We start from the raw sequence: 17,819 nt of genomic DNA, 5'->3' as shown, positions 1-17,819 counted from the left end.
AAGCCTTGCAGCTCCCCTTCGTCTTCACTCAACAACACAGTATCATCTGCAAACAACATTACAGGGAGTTTCCTAACCTAATTTATGATATTACAGTGTGTTTGCATAAGCTGCCACAGGTTAGTTTAGATTAGATTAGGCTAGGCTATGGTTAAATAAAGGTAGTTTAGCTGTGTTAGGTTAGGTTAGGGTTGGCTTGGTTAAGTTGGGTTAGATTAGTTTTGGTTGGGTTAGACAATTTAACTTACATAACACGTGTATTTGAATAGGTACAGTAAGGTTTGGCTTGTAATAATTAGTATTGAATTAGGCTCATGTTGTCCTGTCCTCAATTATTATGCATATGTGTGGACGAATTTATTCAGGTTATGGAAAAATATACTGAACTTGAGGGGTTATATACGAGGTGCTATCCATAATTTTCCAGTCTAATGGTATATAAGTTTGAAGACTCACCATAGCTCCTATTGGCCACCATCACCCATGAAGTAGTTCCTTTGCACATTGATACACCAGTCCCAGCGCTTCCTCCGTTGCTGGAACGCTTCCTGGAAGTGCTTTCTGACGAGAGTGTCGAGCACTTCCTGCTGTTCCATCTGGATGTCTTCCGTTGTATCAAAACAATGTTTTCTCAGCTTAATCTTCGTTTTTGGGAACAGAAAATGTCACAGAGGGCCTGGACAAGAAGATTTCATCTTCTGAGGCGAGTCCAAGAAGCTCAGTGCAGACATCAACGTGTTGCTGCATGTGGTCAGCTATTAGGAGCCTGGGGACAAATTCGGCTGTGATGCGGTGCTTGCCCAATTCTTCAGTGTGAATCCTCTGACATGTCACAGAACCTATTCCCACCTCCTCACCAATATCGTCAATGCTTCAACGTCGATCCTCATGGATGAGCTGCTGAATTTTTGCGACATTCTGAGGAGTTGTGCTGGTTGAGGGCCTCCCAGTGTGGTTGTCATTGTCAACTGATTTTTGACCGGCCTTGAACCATGCAATCCACTGAAACACCTGTGTTTGACCAAGATGCTTACCAAACACTTGTCGAATCATTGTCAGGGTCTATATTGTATTTTTCCTGAGATTTGCAGAAAATTTGATGGAAATTTACTGTTCCATTTTCATATGTATCTCGAAAATCGCCTGATACATGCACAAGAGCAGACAAATGAATGTCAAAAATCCTCACGTCTGCCTAGCTCCTCACTGCATGACTGACTCACAGTGCATGTTAGTACTGCCAGCTAGAGGTGCATCACGCTACTACAATCCGTTTAGGTGTTGTGATCCCTGTCCTGAAAATTTTGGATAGCACCTCGTATGACTTTGAATCCAGTGCTGTTGCCATTTTTAACATGCTAAAGTTCAAAAGGGATTTGGCGGTGACAATGTAGAACATCAGTCCTATGATTCTAGAGGGTTTTGGCGGTGACAGAATGTAGAATAAGTCAATGTAACAGCACTAGGCTGGTGTTGGAAGCATCCAGTCTACATTAGGAAACAAATGTGAGAGCAATCAGTAGCTACCTATTGTTTAGTGGTGTAGAGGGGACACTAGGCAGAGTAGCTTGGCATGCATATTTGCCACATAGGACTTGCCAGATGTGTGATACAATCAATGGTTGTTTTTTTGTTGCTGATCAACCCCAGACTGTCTGGCCAAGCAGACCCATCAGCTACAGGCAAGCAATATTAGAGGGTTGTCCCATGCAATGACCTGATCTTCCTTTGTGGATGACAGTGCCTTTCCCAAGCAAGGTGGCAGGAATAGTGTGGAGGTTTGGTTCCTGGATGAATGCCACATTTGCATCTCTCCACCAAGTTAATAGGGGCACCGTAGCAGGCTCCACTTCACCCTGTAATTTGGTTATATTTTTACCAACCAGAGTTGTAATGGTTTGCTGGATTATAGGGAACTGTTTGGCTTGTCACTGAGCATAGAGCCACCTGGTATCGAAAGGAGAGTAATAAAAAGTAAAAGAAAGGGAAGGGAAATGTAAGATGAGAGGAAGGCAGACACAGAAATAAAATGAGAAGGGGGAAGGGAGAAGTTCAGCAGTACCATTCTTAAAGTGAGTGGATGATGGTTGCCACCACCTACTACAGTACCTTCAGTCATTGTTTAAACTATGTAATTACAGTTGCTTTATCTATCTTTGTTTTAGAAATACTTACATTTAACCCATCGTTAGTCCTGTGGGGTACTCAAACGTGGTTAGTCCGGTGGGGTGTTACAACACCCAGTACAAAAATACATGTAGTGTTACTAACATGTAAAATATATTCATACTGCTGCATCAGCATATCTCTGCAATCACTATTGAAAAGATTGAGTGCCTTGTAGATGGTGTTCATTAATTTATAATAATTAAATACAATAAATTATAATATCCATAAAAAAATAACAAATGGACTCATATCTCATTTGTCAGGTAAACACGTACAGGAAAATACATTGAGATTTTTAAAATCAGTACAGTGATAAACAATATGCAAAAGTAAGACTAAAAAAAAACAATCTATATCACAATATGATCTAAATGGTTAGTTTGATGGGGAGACTGGACACCCCATGGGGGGGAGGGAAGTACCCCTCTCACTACAGCAGAGGCAGAACTAAACCAATCGACATGCTCCCTCCCCTCACTGAATCAGGAGAGTACTGGAACGGAGAGAAATATTTGAATTACCAGCTAGGAAATAAGAGCTTTTAACTCGCCGCGTGCCAGTGCCGTTTTAAAATGGTCTGACATAATTCCACAGCCAGTGCCAGTGCCGTTTTAAAACGGTCTGAAATAAAAAACTTCACTGTGACCACATTTTTCAAGATTCGTGAGTAAAAATTGGTTGACTTGTGAGGTAACTGCTCCTCTACCACCCCCCAGACTGTCAAGGCCATACACTCTCTTGCTTCCCCCCCTCACGCTGGCTGTGCCTCACTCTGCCTGTGTGCCGCACCCAGTGCTGTACATAGTGAAGGCATTTTGTAAATATTTTCATGTAAGTGTAAGTTGTAAATATTTTCTTGAAAGTGTAAGGACTATATAGTGAAGTCAGGTTGTAAATACCTTCTTGTAAATGCCAGGACTGTACATAATGAAGCCAGGTTGTACCTATCTTCAAGTAAGTGTAAGATAATGCATTCATAGCGAGAAAGACACACAAATTGTGATAGGTGGTGAAGAGTAAGCAATCAGAAAAGTCTCATGAACATTGCTATACCTTCCCAGCATCAATACCTGAGTATACCCTACATAGAAAATAGCTTTCTCTCATGTACGTAGTGAGCGTGAGAGAGTGGCTATACCTGTATACGAGTATGCCAGACTCAATAAAACCCATTTCCGAGCCTCGGTGAGCATTTTAACAGCGAAAGTCATTGTTACCACATCAAAATCTATCATTTTAGCCAAATAAAAAAGTTGAAAAATGGCCGGCACTGGGGTGACCCACAGGGCTAAAAATAGCCGGCATGCAGCAGGTTAAAAAAATTGGGGGTGCCAAAACACCCCACCTGACTAACGAAGGGTTAAGCTTTACTGGTTTCTGTATTTCTTCAGGAAGTACACATTAATCTCTTGATTCCAGGCCAATGACTTCTAAAAGTATTACATAGTTCCATTGATGTAACATCAAGTACTTTTCCACTAGATAGTCTACTATTGTGTATGTAATGAAGTGATCTGTGATTCAGGTGTGTAGTGAGAGAGCATCTGGACATGCACAAGGCATCTTGCAGTCAGTTCATCAGAGGAGCTGATGTGGACTCAGCAGACCCCAGCTAAAAGGTAATGACCACTCAGAGCTTTATGTTAATGTTTCTGGCTCTGCCTTTATAAAGTACTGTACTATAAACCATTGTTTTGCATGGCTAATGTGTTACCATGTTAAACTGTGCATTGTGCAAATGGAATCTGCACAAAAAGAAGCTTAAGAATCACCATTTTTTTGGTATTAGGGAAAGTGAATCATAAATTTTCCCAAAGGTCCCTCTTTTGGCTCCTTATATATTTATATATATATATATATATATATATATATATATATATATATATATATATATACATACACATATATATTTGTAAAAAAAAAAAAAAAAAAAAAAAAAAACTCCCTGTAAGACAATTAATCTCCTGGGGGTAGGGGGGTTTTCAAGAATACTCCCCCAGTATCCCTGCTTGTCGTAAAAGGTGACTAAAAGGGTTGGCGGAGGGTTAGTGCCCCTCCCCGGAAAACAACTAACTAAAAAAACAAACAAGAAGCCTCGGACAAGGACTGACCAAACGATGACGACCCAGGACCGGACAAAGGACTTGGTAATGAGTACATGGAATGTAAGAGGAGCGAATGATGAGGTGAAAGAGAGAGAGCTTGTCCAGGTGCTTGAGGGTGCGAAAGTGGATATATGTGGAATAACTGAAACAAAATGGAGAGGAGAAAGTGTGAGAGAATGGGAGTATGGATGGGGTATATGTGCAGGAGTAGGTGAGAATGAGAGGGCAAAGGAAGGAGTATGTATAGTTGTGAGTAAAAGATGGAAGAGGAGCATAAGACAGTATGGATCAGTTGGGTCAAGGATTGTGTGGGTAAAGCTGAAAGTTGGAATACAAATGTGGGCGATTGTGTGTGTGTGTACGCACCAACGCAAGATCGTGCTAGAAGAGTGAGAGAAGAGTTCTGGACAAATGTGGAAGTGTGCATGGAAAAGTTTGGAAGGAATGAGAGAGTGTTTTTGATTGGTGATATGAATGGTAAAGTTGGGAATGTGAAGGTGGATGGAATAGTTGGTGAGTGGGGTGTGCCTGCTGAGATAGATGAGAATGGCAGTGCGTTAGTGGACATTTGTGCTGGGAGGGGGTTGGTGATACCCAATACCCTCTTCAGGCATAAAATGATCCACAGGTATACATGGCGAGTGATGAGAAGGGTGGGTGGTGAACTGAATGAAAGGAAGGCAATGATTGATTATGTGTGTGTGGATGAAAGGATGCGAAGATGTGTAAAGGATGCAAGAGTGTATAGAGGTTGGGGGAGTGGACTTTCTGACCACTACTTGGTGGTGGCCAGAATTAGAATGCAAGTAAGATGGAGGAATAGAAGAAGGGAAAGACGAGAGGAAGGAGTAGTTGCAAGGAGAGTGGAAAGGTTACAAGAGGATGAGAAAAAGGCAGAGTATAAGAGAGAAGTGGAGGAACGATTGGGCAAATATGAATTGGAGCAGATGGGAGACGTGGAAAGTGTGTGTAAGATATTTACAGAAGAAATATGTGCAGCATGTGATGTGGTGTGTGGAAGGAAGAGAAGATGGAGGGGGGGTGCAAGGAACAGCGTGGTGGACTGAAGAGGTGAAACAGGCTGTGGCACAGAAGAAGAAAGCATACAATGAATGGATGAGAAATAGGGGCGTGGAAGAAGTTGAGAGGTGGAAGAGAGAGTTATATGTGGAAAGAAAGAGAGAGGTGAAAAGATTAGTAAGAGAGTAAGAAGAGAGTGGATGAGGAATTTGGAAGGAATTTGAGTGTAAAGTGGAGGGACTGTAAGAAAATGTTCTGGAGAGAAGTGAAAAGAGTAAGACAGGGTGGAAGTGAAGTTAGCAGGGGAGTGAAAGATAAAAATGGTAGATTACTAGTGGAGAAAGGAGAAAAAGTGAACAGATGGAGAGAACACTTTAAGGAATTGTTGAACGTAGAGGATGGAAGTAATGCGAGTATAAGTGGCTGGGGAATGGCTGGGAGAAGGAGGGAGGTGAGAAGACAGGAAGAAATCAGTAGGATAGAAGTTGTGGAAGCAATGAAGAAAGTTAAATCGGGGAAAGCCCCAGGAATTGATGGAGTGTGTGGTGAAATGCTGAAGCATGGGGGAGAGATAGTAGTAGAATGGATGTGGAAGATGTGCAGATTGGTCTGGGAGGAAGGTAGAGTCCCGGAGGATTGGAAGTCAGGTATAATTATTCCCTTGTACAAAGGAAAAGGGGAAAAAGAAGTATGTGGTAATCATAGGGGCATTTGTCTTCTTAGTATAATAGGATGAAAGTAATGCGAATATAAGTGGCTGGGGAATGGCTGGGAGAAGGAGGGAGGTGAGAAGACAGGAAGAAATCAGTAGGATAGAAGTTGTGGAAGCAATGAAGAAAGTTAAATCGGGGAAAGCCCCAGGAATTGATGGAGTGTGTGGTGAAATGCTGAAGCATGGGGGAGAGATAGTAGTAGAATGGATGTGGAAGATGTGCAGATTGGCCTGGGAGGAAGGTAGAGTCCCGGAGGATTGGAAGTCAGGTATAATTATTCCCTTGTACAAAGGAAAAGGGGAAAAAGAAGTGTGTGGTAATCATAGGGGCATTTGTCTTCTTAGTATAATAGGAAAAGTGTATGGTAGGATACTTATAGACAGAGTTAGAGAAAGAACAGAGAAATTAGTTGGAGAAGAACAGGGAGGCTTTAGGAAGGGAAGAGGTTGTGTAGATCAGATATTCATTCTTAGATCTTTAGTGGAAAAGTTTCTAGAGAAGGGAAAGAAGTTGTATGCGGCTTTCATGGATTTGGAGAAAGCATATGACAGGGTGGATAGACAAGGACTGTGGAAAGTGTTAAGAATATATGGAGTAGATGGGAAGTTGTTGAATGCTGTGAAGAGTATGTACGATGGTGCGAAGGCTGCAGTGCGTGTGGATGGTGAACTAAGTGAATTTTTCTCTTTGAAAGTTGGTTTGAAACAGGGATGTGTCATGGTCTCCATGGTTGTTCAATCTGTACATGGATGGGGTAATAAAAGAGGTACAAGGTAGGGTAGTGGATGTTGGAGTGGCCCTGGTGAGAGAGGATAGTGTTTGGAAACTCCCTGTACTGTTGTTTGCAGATGATACTGTGTTGTTGAGTGAAGACGAAGGGGAGCTGCAAGGCTTGGTGGATGAGTTTGAGAGAGTGTGTAAGAAACGGAACCTAAAGGTGAATGTAGGGAAGAGTAAAGTGATGGTCTTTGAAAGAGGTGAAGTTAGTGAATGTACAGCGAGTTTAGATGGTGAGGAATTGGAAAATGTGAGTACGTTTAAGTATTTGGGTAGTGTGATGAGTAAGGATGGAGGTTTGGAGGGTGAAGTGCTTGAAAGGGTACAGCAGGGAAGAAAGGTTGCTGGTTCCTTGAAAGCAGTGATAAGAAACAGGGAAGTGAGCATGGAAGTGAAAAAGTTACTGCATGACAGTATTGTGATACCAACTCTAACGTACGGAAGTGAAGCTTGGACATTGTTGGAAGGACACAAGTCAAGAGTGAGAGCAGTGGAAATGAGTTATTTAAGAGGAGCCTGTGGAGTCACGTGGAGAGACAGGCTGACGAATGAGGATATAAAGGAGCGTTGTGGTGTGGATGTGGATGTGATAGGAAGCGTTATGAGGAACACACTGAGGTGGTTTGGCCATGTGGAGAGGATGGAGGGTGAAAGACTGACGAAGAGAGTGTATGTGAGTGAGGTGGAGGGGGAAAGAGGGAGGGGGAGGCCGAGGATGAGATGGAGGGATGGGGTGGAGAGGTATATGAGAGAGGGGGGTGTGAGTTGGGAGCAGGGCAGTGAAATGGCGGGGGACAGGGCGACTTGGAGGCGATTTGTTTGTGGCCACCCCAAACGGGATTGAGGCGTCTGGCAATAGATAGATAGATAGATAGATAGTATAATAGGAAAAGTGTATGGTAGGTTACTTATAGACAGAGTTAGAGAAAGAACAGAGAAATTAGTTGGAGAAGAACAGGGAGGCTTTAGGAAGGGAAGAGGTTGTGTAGATCAGATATTCATTCTTAGATCGTTAGTGGAAAAGTTTCTAGAGAAGGGAAAGAAGTTGTATGCGGCTTTCATGGATTTGGAGAAAGCATATGACAGGGTGGATAGACAAGGATTGTGGAAATTGTTAAGAATATATGGAGTAGATGTGAAGTTGTTGAATGCTGTGAAGAGTATGTACGATGGTGCGAAGGCTGCAGTGCGTGTGGATGGTGAACTAAGTGAATTTTTCTCTTTGAAAGTTGGTTTGAAACAGGGATGTGTCATGTCTCCATGGTTGTTCAATCTGTACATGGATGGGGTAATAAAAGAGGTACAAGGTAGGGTAGTGGATGTTGGAGTGGCCATGGTGAGAGAGGATAGTGTTTGGAAACTCCCTGTACTGTTGTTTGCAGATGATACTATGTTGTTGAGTGAAGACGAAGGGGAGCTGCAAGGCGTGGTGGATGAGTTTGAGAGAGTGTGTAAGAAATGGAATCTAAAGGTGAATGTAGGGAAGGGTAAAGTGATGGTCTTTGAGAGAGGTGAAGTTAGTGAATGTACAGGGAGGTTGGATGGTGAGGAATTGGAAAATGTGAGTACGTTTAAGTACTTGGGTAGTGTGATGAGTAAGGATGGAGGTTTGGAGGGTGAAGTGCTTGAAAGGGTACAGCAGGGAAGAAAGGTTGCTGGTTCTTTGAAAGCAGTGATAAGAAACAGGGAAGTGAGCAAGAAAGTGAAAAAATTACTACATGACAGTATTGTGATACCAACTCTAACGTACGGAAGTGAAGCTTGGACATTGTTGGAAGGACACAAGTCAAGAGTGAGAGCAGTGGAAATGAGTTATTGAAGAGGAGCCTGTGGAGTCACGTGGAGAGACAGGCTGACGAATGAGGATATAAAGGAGCGTTATGGTGTGGATGTGGATGTGATAGGAAGCATTATGAGGAACACACTGAGGTGGTTTGGCCATGTGGAGAGGATGGAGGGTGAAAGACTGACGAAGAGAGTGTATGTGAGTGAGGTGGAGGGGGGAAGAGGGAGGGGGAGGCCGAGGATGAGATGGAGGGATGGGGTGGAGAGGTATATGAGAGAGGGGGGTGTGAGTTGGGAGCAGGGCAGTGAAATGGCGAGGGACAGGGCGACTTGGAGGCGATTTGTTTGTGGCCACCCCAAACGGGATTGAGGCATCTGGCAATAGATAGATAGATAGAAAACAATTAACTCTAAGCCCTTGGCTACCTCATTTGGGATACATGGCGTCTGGCAATGAATGAATGAATATTTGTCATCTTGGTTCCAGGAATGATTCCAGTATACTTTTGGCTTACTGTCAAACTGTGCCACCATTGATGTTATCCATGTCTCTAATGCACTATAATGAGGTGGCAAGGAATTCAGAGTACATTCCAAAAGTGACATAGTAGTTACTAGATGATTACTTATGGATGGAATGTCACATTTTAAGGGTTAAAGATGTATTGATTATGAATAACACAGTAAAGTGATATTAAATATCAAATATATTTTATTTTTTGTTCATAACATTTCATGTTTTATGCAGAGATTTGCAAACCAGTCCTTAATAAGACAAAGACACCATTTTTTCTTCAGCTTTTTTTTTTTTTTTTTTTTTTTTTTTTTTATTGCTGTGCAAATTGAATAACTATAAATGTGATTCTGATTATTTATTTATTTTTTTTATTTTTTTTTTTTTTTTCCCCGCACTGTAAATGAGCTCCATGCAAACTTAGAGTTCACTGGAGAGTGTTATTAAGTTGATGGAGATGCTGGTCTAATGGCAGCTGTTGTTCCAGGTTCATAGGTGGAGTCAGAGCAGTAAGGCAGTTGTAAACAATGTCATCATCAGGGTGCTGCCTGAGTAATGGATAATAAGTATAAAACAGGACTATAGGCACATCTTACGTTGTTAGCACATCCAACAAGGGGTACCTCAGCCAACAACTTATGGGTTATTATCCATGTAGTGTCCAGTGGAAGATTTGTTTTTTCCCACATAGAAGATGATACTGGATGATATACCTGGTGTGATATCCTTTGCAGTATCTGTTGCCACAGAGACAATAGGTAACAGCTGTTGAAATAAGGAAGATGGTGGTAATATCAGCTGAATTGACAGCTTGACTCAGTAGTGATGGCCTGTATGTTTAAAGTTACAGTTCAGAAGCATTTGCATGTGTTACCAATATTTAATCCTCTAGCTGTGTTAGGCGACTGTGGGTGCCCTACTAATTATTCTTTGTGACGCGTCAAGCAACCACAGTCCACAGCCGAAAAAAACACATTTCCTTCCACACATCTGTTATTTTTGTATAAATACAGTAACTTTTTATTTTGTTTATGTGCCAACAAACAGTGTACATGTGTCTAGTGTATATATACAAGTGAAAACCTTGCTTGAAGTAAATAATCTTGTCATTATAGCAAAATTAGAGAATAGCACAAATTATTTTTGCATTTTTTCTCAGAAAACTATGGTTTTCTTGTACAAATATGGTAAATCTTTATTTCTCTAATGTGCCAACAAACTGTACATGTGTCTAGTGTAGATAGACAAGTGAAAAACCTTGCTTGACGTAAATAGTCTCATCATTATTGCAAAATTACATGATTACAAAAATTAATTCATTGATTGCCAGACGCCACCTATCCCAAACGGGGTGGCCAACAAAAATTAATAATTTTCTTAATTTATTTCTCAGAGAATCACAATTTTCTCGTAGAGAAAGGTGCATTTTTGACCTTTGTCACACATAAAAAATGGAAATTTCATGGTCATTTCCTATTGGAAAAATAACAACAAATATTATAATTAGCACATTCATTTCTTAGGAATTTAGGCTGTGTAATTGTAGGTCGCAGCCAAAGGGTTAAAGGAATAATAGTCTTTGTTGAAATTTTATCCTTTTTATGTACTTACAATTAATATCCAGTAATAGTGATGAATTTTTGACAGTTATTGTTCAAAAGTAATGGGAGCATCTTATGACTGAGCATTGGTACAGTGAATGTAAGTCATCCTGTTGGTGGTAGACAGTAAGATTAACACCAAGGTAGAGTATCTGAAGTATAGTGGAAGTCGAGAGCAGTGGAAGGAATGATATAATGGAGGTGGTAAAGAAAGAACCAAATGTAAATTTTGAGTGTGAGGTGGGTGACAAAATACTGGAGGTGGTAAAGGAAGAACCAGATGTACAGGCAGAGTGTGAGATGGGTAACAGAATAATGGAAGTGGTAAAGGAAGAACCAGACATACAGTCAGAGTGTGAGGTGGATGACAGAATAATGGAGGTGGTAAAGGAAGAACCAGATGTACAGTCAGAGTGTGAGGTGGATGACAAAATAATGGAGGTGGTAAAGGAAGAACCAGATGTACAGTCAGAGTGTGAGATGGGTGACAAAATAATGGAGGTGGGAAATGAAGAACCAGATGTACAGTCAGAGTGTGAGGTGAGTGACAAAATGTTCCTCAGTGACAGTGAGACTGTCCTGGACACAGTGTCCTCAGCTGAAGTTAAGCAGTTCAGATGTTTAGAGTGTGGTAAAGCATTTTCTTGTGAGAAAAGTCTACTCCGACATGCACTTGTTCATTCGAGAGTGAAGAATTTCAAGTGTGATGAATGTGGTAAACGATTTGCACGTATGAGTCATCTCAATCAGCACCATTTGATTCATTCAGGAGTGAAGAATTTCAAGTGTGATGAATGTGGTAAACAATTTGCACAGAAGCATAATCTCACCAAACACATATTAACTCATTCAGGAGTGAAGAATTTCAAGTGTGATGAATGTGGTAAACAGTTTGCACAGAAGCATGGTCTCACCCAACACTCATTAATTCATTCAGAAGTGAAGAATTTCATGTGTGATGAATGTGGAAAACAATTTACAAGGAAAAGTGATCTCACCCAACACCTGTTTATTCATTCAGAAGTGAAGAATTTCAAGTGTGATGAATGTGGTAAACGATTTGCACAGAAGCATAATCTCACTCATCACCTAGTGATTCATTCAGAAGTGAAGAATTTCAAGTGTGATGTATGTGGTAAACAATTTGCACTGAAGCGGAAGCTCACCAGACACCTATTAAATCATTCAGGAGTGAAGAATTTCGAGTGTGATGAATGTGGTAAACGATTTGCACGGAAGAATGAACTCTCTGATCACTTATTAATTCATTTAGGAGTGAAGAATTTCAAGTGTGATGAATGTGGTAAACGATTTGCACGGAAGAATACACTCACCAATCACTTATTAATTCATTCAGGAGTGAAGAATTTCAAGTGTGATGAATGTGGTAAACAATTTGCACGGAAGGTGAATCTCACCAGACACATATTATCTCATTCAGGAGTGAAGAATTTCAAGTGTGATAACTGTGGTAAGTGGTTTGGTGTGAAAAGTCATCTCATCAGACACATATTAAATTACTGTAGAGGGAAGAGTTTCTAGTGTGCGGAATGTGGTAAATGGTTAACTTAGTCGATGTCATGCAACACTGTTGAATTCATTATGGAGTGAAGAAAGTTGTGATGAATTGGGTAAATGATTTTTTTAAAAGTCCTCTCCTGTATCAGTTGAAGAGTGAACAAATTTCAAATGTAATGACTGGAAAACTGTGTAGAAAAAATTCTTATTCACTTGCCAGCTGACAGTTCATTCAGGTGTGAAAACAATTAGCCTATATATTTATGATAAATGTGGCAAAGCTTGAAGAAGAAGCTAGGCTTTAAGCAGGCATGGTGCCATTCACTAATAAGTGAGGGAGAAGATATGTTTTATCTCTTATGCTGGATTGCCAAAGTAATGTAAAATTTGTAAAAAGTGGGTTGTAGAAATAAAAAAAAAAAAAAAAAAATGAGTTTTTTGGTCTGTAGTGTCCCTTTAGCCACTATTGGTACTTGGGGCAGGCCACCCCTCATACAGCGTGTCATATGATCTATTGAGCCAAAACTTTATTAACCATGGGTGATAAAATAGTGTGAAACTCTATATACACTAAACCCTCGATATACTGAACCCTCTTATAATGAATTTCAGTTTAAACAACCAGTTTGAGTTGACCGAACATTATGTTCAAATAACAAATTTTGTTCAGTAATAGAATGGACACACAGAAACACCCATCAGCGTGGTAATGTACATGCAGCTGTAATGTACTGTTTGCATTGATATCTGCTAATATGTTGCACAGTATTTACTGTAATGTAACAGTTAATGTACAGCGAGTTTACCCACACTTTCCCCGTAAATACCAAACAACAAAATGTGCAGTAGTGTATAGGCAGTAAATAGTTTAGTGCAGGATTATGGTGGTTATCAATGCCTATCTGTGCCAGTGGTGGAATGCATTTTTTTTTCTCTCTCTCTTTTTTAAATGTACATGCAGGTGTTCTGTACTGTTTGCTTTGCTGTTCTCTAATGTGTAGTATTTACTGTAATGTAACAGGCAATGTACAGTGTCAGTTTCCTTTACCCACTTTCTATAGCCGCTGTTGTAGACGGCCATCGTTCTTCTCCTAGATCTATCAACAGTGGTGTTCCTCAGGGCTCTGTCCTATCACCAACTCTCTTCATCTTATTCATCAATGACCTTCTAAGCTGTACAACTAACCCTATCCACTCATACGCTGATGACTCCATCCTTCATCTTTCCATTCGGTTCTCTCAACGCCCATCTCAGCAGTTACAACAAACAAGGGATGAGGCTATGGCACACCTAATGTCTGACTTAGCTCGTATCTATGACTGGGATAAAAATAATCTGGTTGTTTTTAATGCATCAAAGACTCAGTTTTTACACCTATCAACCCAGCAAAATCTTCCACAGGTATACCCACTAATGTTTAATAATATTCAGCTTAATCCTGCATCATCCTTGAACATGCTTGGGGTTTCATTTACTCAGGACTTATCTTGGAAAGATCATATTATATGTCTTGTAAAATCTGCTTCTAAGAGATTAGGTGTGCCAAGCCAACTCCGTTCTTCTTTACCCCTGCACAATTGTTGACTTTATACAGGGAGTACAACTCTTATGTGTGGGGAGGCTCTCCACATACAGCGCTTCTCAGTAGGGTGGAGTCAAAGGCTTCTCGTCTCATTAGCTCTCCTCCTCGTACTGACTCCCTTCAACCTCTGTCTCTTTGTCGCAGTGTTGCATCTTTATCTCTTTTCTATCGCTACTTCAATGGTCACTGCTCTTCTGAACTGTCTGCATGCATTCCTCCACCTCTATGACAGGCGCGTAGCACCCGTCTAGCAGCAAACTCTCATCTCTTTTCTGTCCAACTCTCTAATGCAAGAGTTAACTGTTACTCCCAGTCCTTCATTTATGCAACAGGTCAACTCTGGAACTGTCTCCCTCTGTCTGTGTTTCCTGCTTCCTATGATCTCCAGTCTTTCAAATGCAGTGTGTCCAGGCATCTCAAAATGATTGGATCTTGAATTTAGCTCTCATGTATTTTTTTTTTTTTTTTTTTCTTGGAAGGAACAATAATTGCAGGCTCGCAGCCTTTGGTTCCTTCTTTGCATAAAAAAAAAAAATTGAATGTCAAATGTATGTAGATTTATCTAAAGCCTACTTGCAGTCTTTATTCGCAGTGCAATTACTCCTAGAAAGGTAAGAATAACATACAGCATAATTTATCTAAAGTGTATTTACAGTCTTTTATTGTTGCTCTTTATTGGCAGCGACTTACCTTATTGTACGACATTTTATTATGGGATGATGATGTCTAAGCACATGGCAAGTGCTCCACCTTGTAGTGAGAGTAATCTTTGTTTTCACTTTACTGGGACAGGTCTAATGGAACACAATTTTTACAGTACTTTTGCCTCAAGTTTTATTTTTGTCATGGGGGGGGGTACTTTAATTGCAAGGTAGAGCACTAGCTGGATGCTTAGATCACTAATGTCAAGTATGCCATGAAAAATATAAGTAAAAAAATGGAGTAAGAGATGTCACCCTTAATAGCATTAGTACATTATTATGTTTACAATGCACGTTTCACTGGGCAAGGTGTATTTTTTCACTCAAATTACTGTGCACTAGGAGATGTGCAGTATAATACAAACAGCTTACATCGAAATAAATGCATCATATGAAGGCAAATAACCAGAGGGTATGATGGAACTTGGAAGGGCAAGATATGATAAAGTTTTAGTGGCTGTGAAAGAAAAAGAGCCGGGAATCTGTTGAAAGTATAACCCTGTTGTATTTGAGGTAGGATGTGATCATTTATGATGGTATGATGCCACCAATAGGTTTTCAGAGTGTGGTCTACTATGACACACAATGTGCTGTGCTCATATCATGGTGGGACAGTCATTCACAGTAGGATGGCATCACAAACAAGGATTCATTTGTGATTATAACCCGTTGATTGCGAGCCACAGCTCGGGCTGGGAAACATTGCATTGCAAGCCACAGCTTAGGCTGTGCTAACCTTCCAGTGGCCATGCATCACTGCAAACTACTCCACCTCTGTGCAAACTTACACATGGCACTACGCAAAGACAGAGAGAGAGAGACTTTTTTTTTTCACCAGATGATGTCCTGGATGTTTATCTTCAAGTTTATAATAAACAAAAACCATTTTTTTTTTTTATCACCCTTATGCAAACTTATGCATGGTGCTATGCAAAGATGGAGTGTTTTTTTTTTTTTTTTTTTCCCCCCACCAGATGATGCCCTGGATGTTTATCTTCAAGTTTATAATAAACAAAAACTAAAAAAAAAAAAAAAATCATTTTTTGCGCACCACGGGGTGAGATAAAAAAGGGTGATTGTGCAATCCATAGGATAAAGACAGTGCTTATACTGAGATAGGACAGTCCTTCACAATGGCTTGGAGTCAGCTAATTATGCCCAGTCAAGAGGGTACATGCAGGGGTGGATTAATCACTAGGCTGAATACCTCACAGCCAAAGCCCCCACCATTGATGGGGCCCACATTTATGAAAATAAATAAATTGACAAGTGGTGAATATTACAGTGACTGCCATCACACAAGACCTCATGATAGGGGCCCCGTCCCTGGGTAGGAGCCCCAGTATCTGGTTTAGCCTACAGCTGATGGTCTCGCTACAGCCCCCCAAAAAATTAGTTTGTCTTTTATTACTTGGGCTTCATCCAAGGAGAGGATGTCAGTCCTCAGGACTGGGATGATAATCCCAGGATGGGATGGGATGGATTGACCATCTGTGTCCTGGGATGGTACCAATATGTCTGCCCTCAACAGGGTAATAGAAATCCTGGTAAAAGGATGGGCTACTAATTTGAAGACTGGGATTGGTGGCAGAAGGTTAGGGTTGACCCAACAAAGGTGGGAAGGGTCACTGCTGTAAAGATATGTGAGGGATGTCAAAAGCTGTTAGCCAGTCACAGGGCTGAAGCAGTGTTCCTGCATCTATACCTGCCCAAGGACATCCCTGAGGTGTTCACAGACAAGGAGATGAAGGGAAGCCTAGAAAACCATTGGAGGGTAGCAGTGGCCAAGGATGGCAAAAATGAGATGGTGCCATATACCCTGTGGTTAACTTTCTATGCACCAGAGGTTTTCCGACTTTGCCCACTTCTCACTACAGGGGATTTCTGTAATTTTGGAAAAAATACCCCTATTTATACCCTAACATCTGCCATACTAAAATAGCTGGAGAAAAAATTAACAATACTTAAGAGTATCTTAATTTATGGACACGAGTCTTGGTACAGCACAGTGACTATGGAAAATAAATTCTTGGTGTTTGAAAATAAAGCACTTAGAAGAATATTAGGAGTTAAGTGGTGGGAAAGGATACCAAATAGTAGAATTAGAGAAATAACGGGAGTGCAGCCGATCGATGAATATGTTAAATTCTCACGATGGAAGTGGCTAGGACATGTGTTTAGGAGACAGGGAATAGTACGAGGTACACCAGGGTGGGTGGCACTTGGTAGGAGAGGTAGAGGAAGGCCAAAAGAGACGTGGGTGAGGACAATGAGACGGGAAGCTGGAGATGAGTGTTGGGGAGATCTTGAGGAGTTAGCACAAGATAGGATGTGGTGGTGTGAGTTCATCGAGGCCCTATGCATCCCCGAGGGTGCCACAGGAAATGATTGATTGATTGATTGAAGACTCATCAATGCTTCCTCTTTGAAATGAAAGTATCCCCAGGTCTCCAGGTGGTCCTGTTGATAAGGATAAGTTAAAGATGACTGGTTTTCTGTGTTTCCGAGTGCGCGCCACTGGCTGTGATCTTGGACTCGCTGGCCAGTGTTGGCAGCATTGACTGGAGTGGTGATTGTAACACTGCCTGGCCTTCCTTCAAGAAAACCTGGAATTTTCCACTCAGTCTTTGACATCTTGCCATCGTAAGGATGAGTCATTACCTTGTCCATGTGGCTCCCCAAAGGGTTTTCTGCCTGTTTCATAGTGCCACGATGCCCAATAGATGTGTGGGAAAAGAATAGCTCATTATTTTCTGTACTCACTTTTTGCATCAATTATAATAATTTCCTTCTACTATGACATATTTGCACTTGAAATCACGATTACGGGTAATTGCACTTTGAGAAATACTGTGGCTGTTTCACACAGTATGGTTGAGTATGAGGTAATTACTTGGACTAAAATTCAGACTGATTTGTATTAAACAGTGGCATCGTGAAAATATTCCTAATGTAATACTCAACTTACATTTTTTGTACTTCACATCACAAATACATTTATTCTCACGTATTCACCATTACTTTCTGAGTAACGAGAGAAAAAATTTACAGCCAACCAGGTCATTCTCTTTCTTGCCTGCTGACTCCTGGTTTTCTTTCATGTAGCAGATAGGGTTACTCAAGATATTTTCAATCATTGTTTCACAAATAACCATAAACAGTAACACTTATTGCATTGCACTTGTAAAACTTACTATAAAACACTTATGGCACTTACTAGATATAACTTACAATATCTAACATTTCACTTATGTATAAGAAACAACACACTTGTGTGTACCTGTATACTATTTACATTTTCCCTCACACCTTCTCATTACTTACGCTCAAAGT

The 17,819-nt window shown here is 40.8% G+C and overlaps 1 protein-coding gene across 1 annotated transcript; it reads left to right on the top strand.

Annotated features, from left to right (window-relative positions):
- Window positions 1-11,416: 11,416 nt before the first annotated feature.
- LOC145412187 (uncharacterized) lies at window positions 11,417-12,226 on the top strand. Its single transcript, XM_080282115.1, has one exon. It carries the CDS (start codon window positions 11,417-11,419, stop codon window positions 12,224-12,226), a length of 810 nt encoding a protein of 269 aa, XP_080138241.1.
- Window positions 12,227-17,819: the final 5,593 nt, after the last annotated feature.

This window comes from Coenobita brevimanus, chromosome 92 (assembly GCF_032717465.1).
Source record: "Coenobita brevimanus isolate Jiangsu-jjx chromosome 92, ASM3271746v2, whole genome shotgun sequence".
Taxonomy (NCBI): domain Eukaryota; kingdom Metazoa; phylum Arthropoda; class Malacostraca; order Decapoda; family Coenobitidae; genus Coenobita; species Coenobita brevimanus.
Note: the sequence above shows the minus strand (reverse complement) of the source record. Positions and strands in the feature narration are given on the sequence as shown.

What these genes read in the sequence shown, in the direction of transcription:
- LOC145412187 (XM_080282115.1), top strand. Translation starts at nt 11,417, where the DNA reads ATGAGTCATCTCAATCAGCACCATTTGATTCATTCAGGAGTGAAGAAT.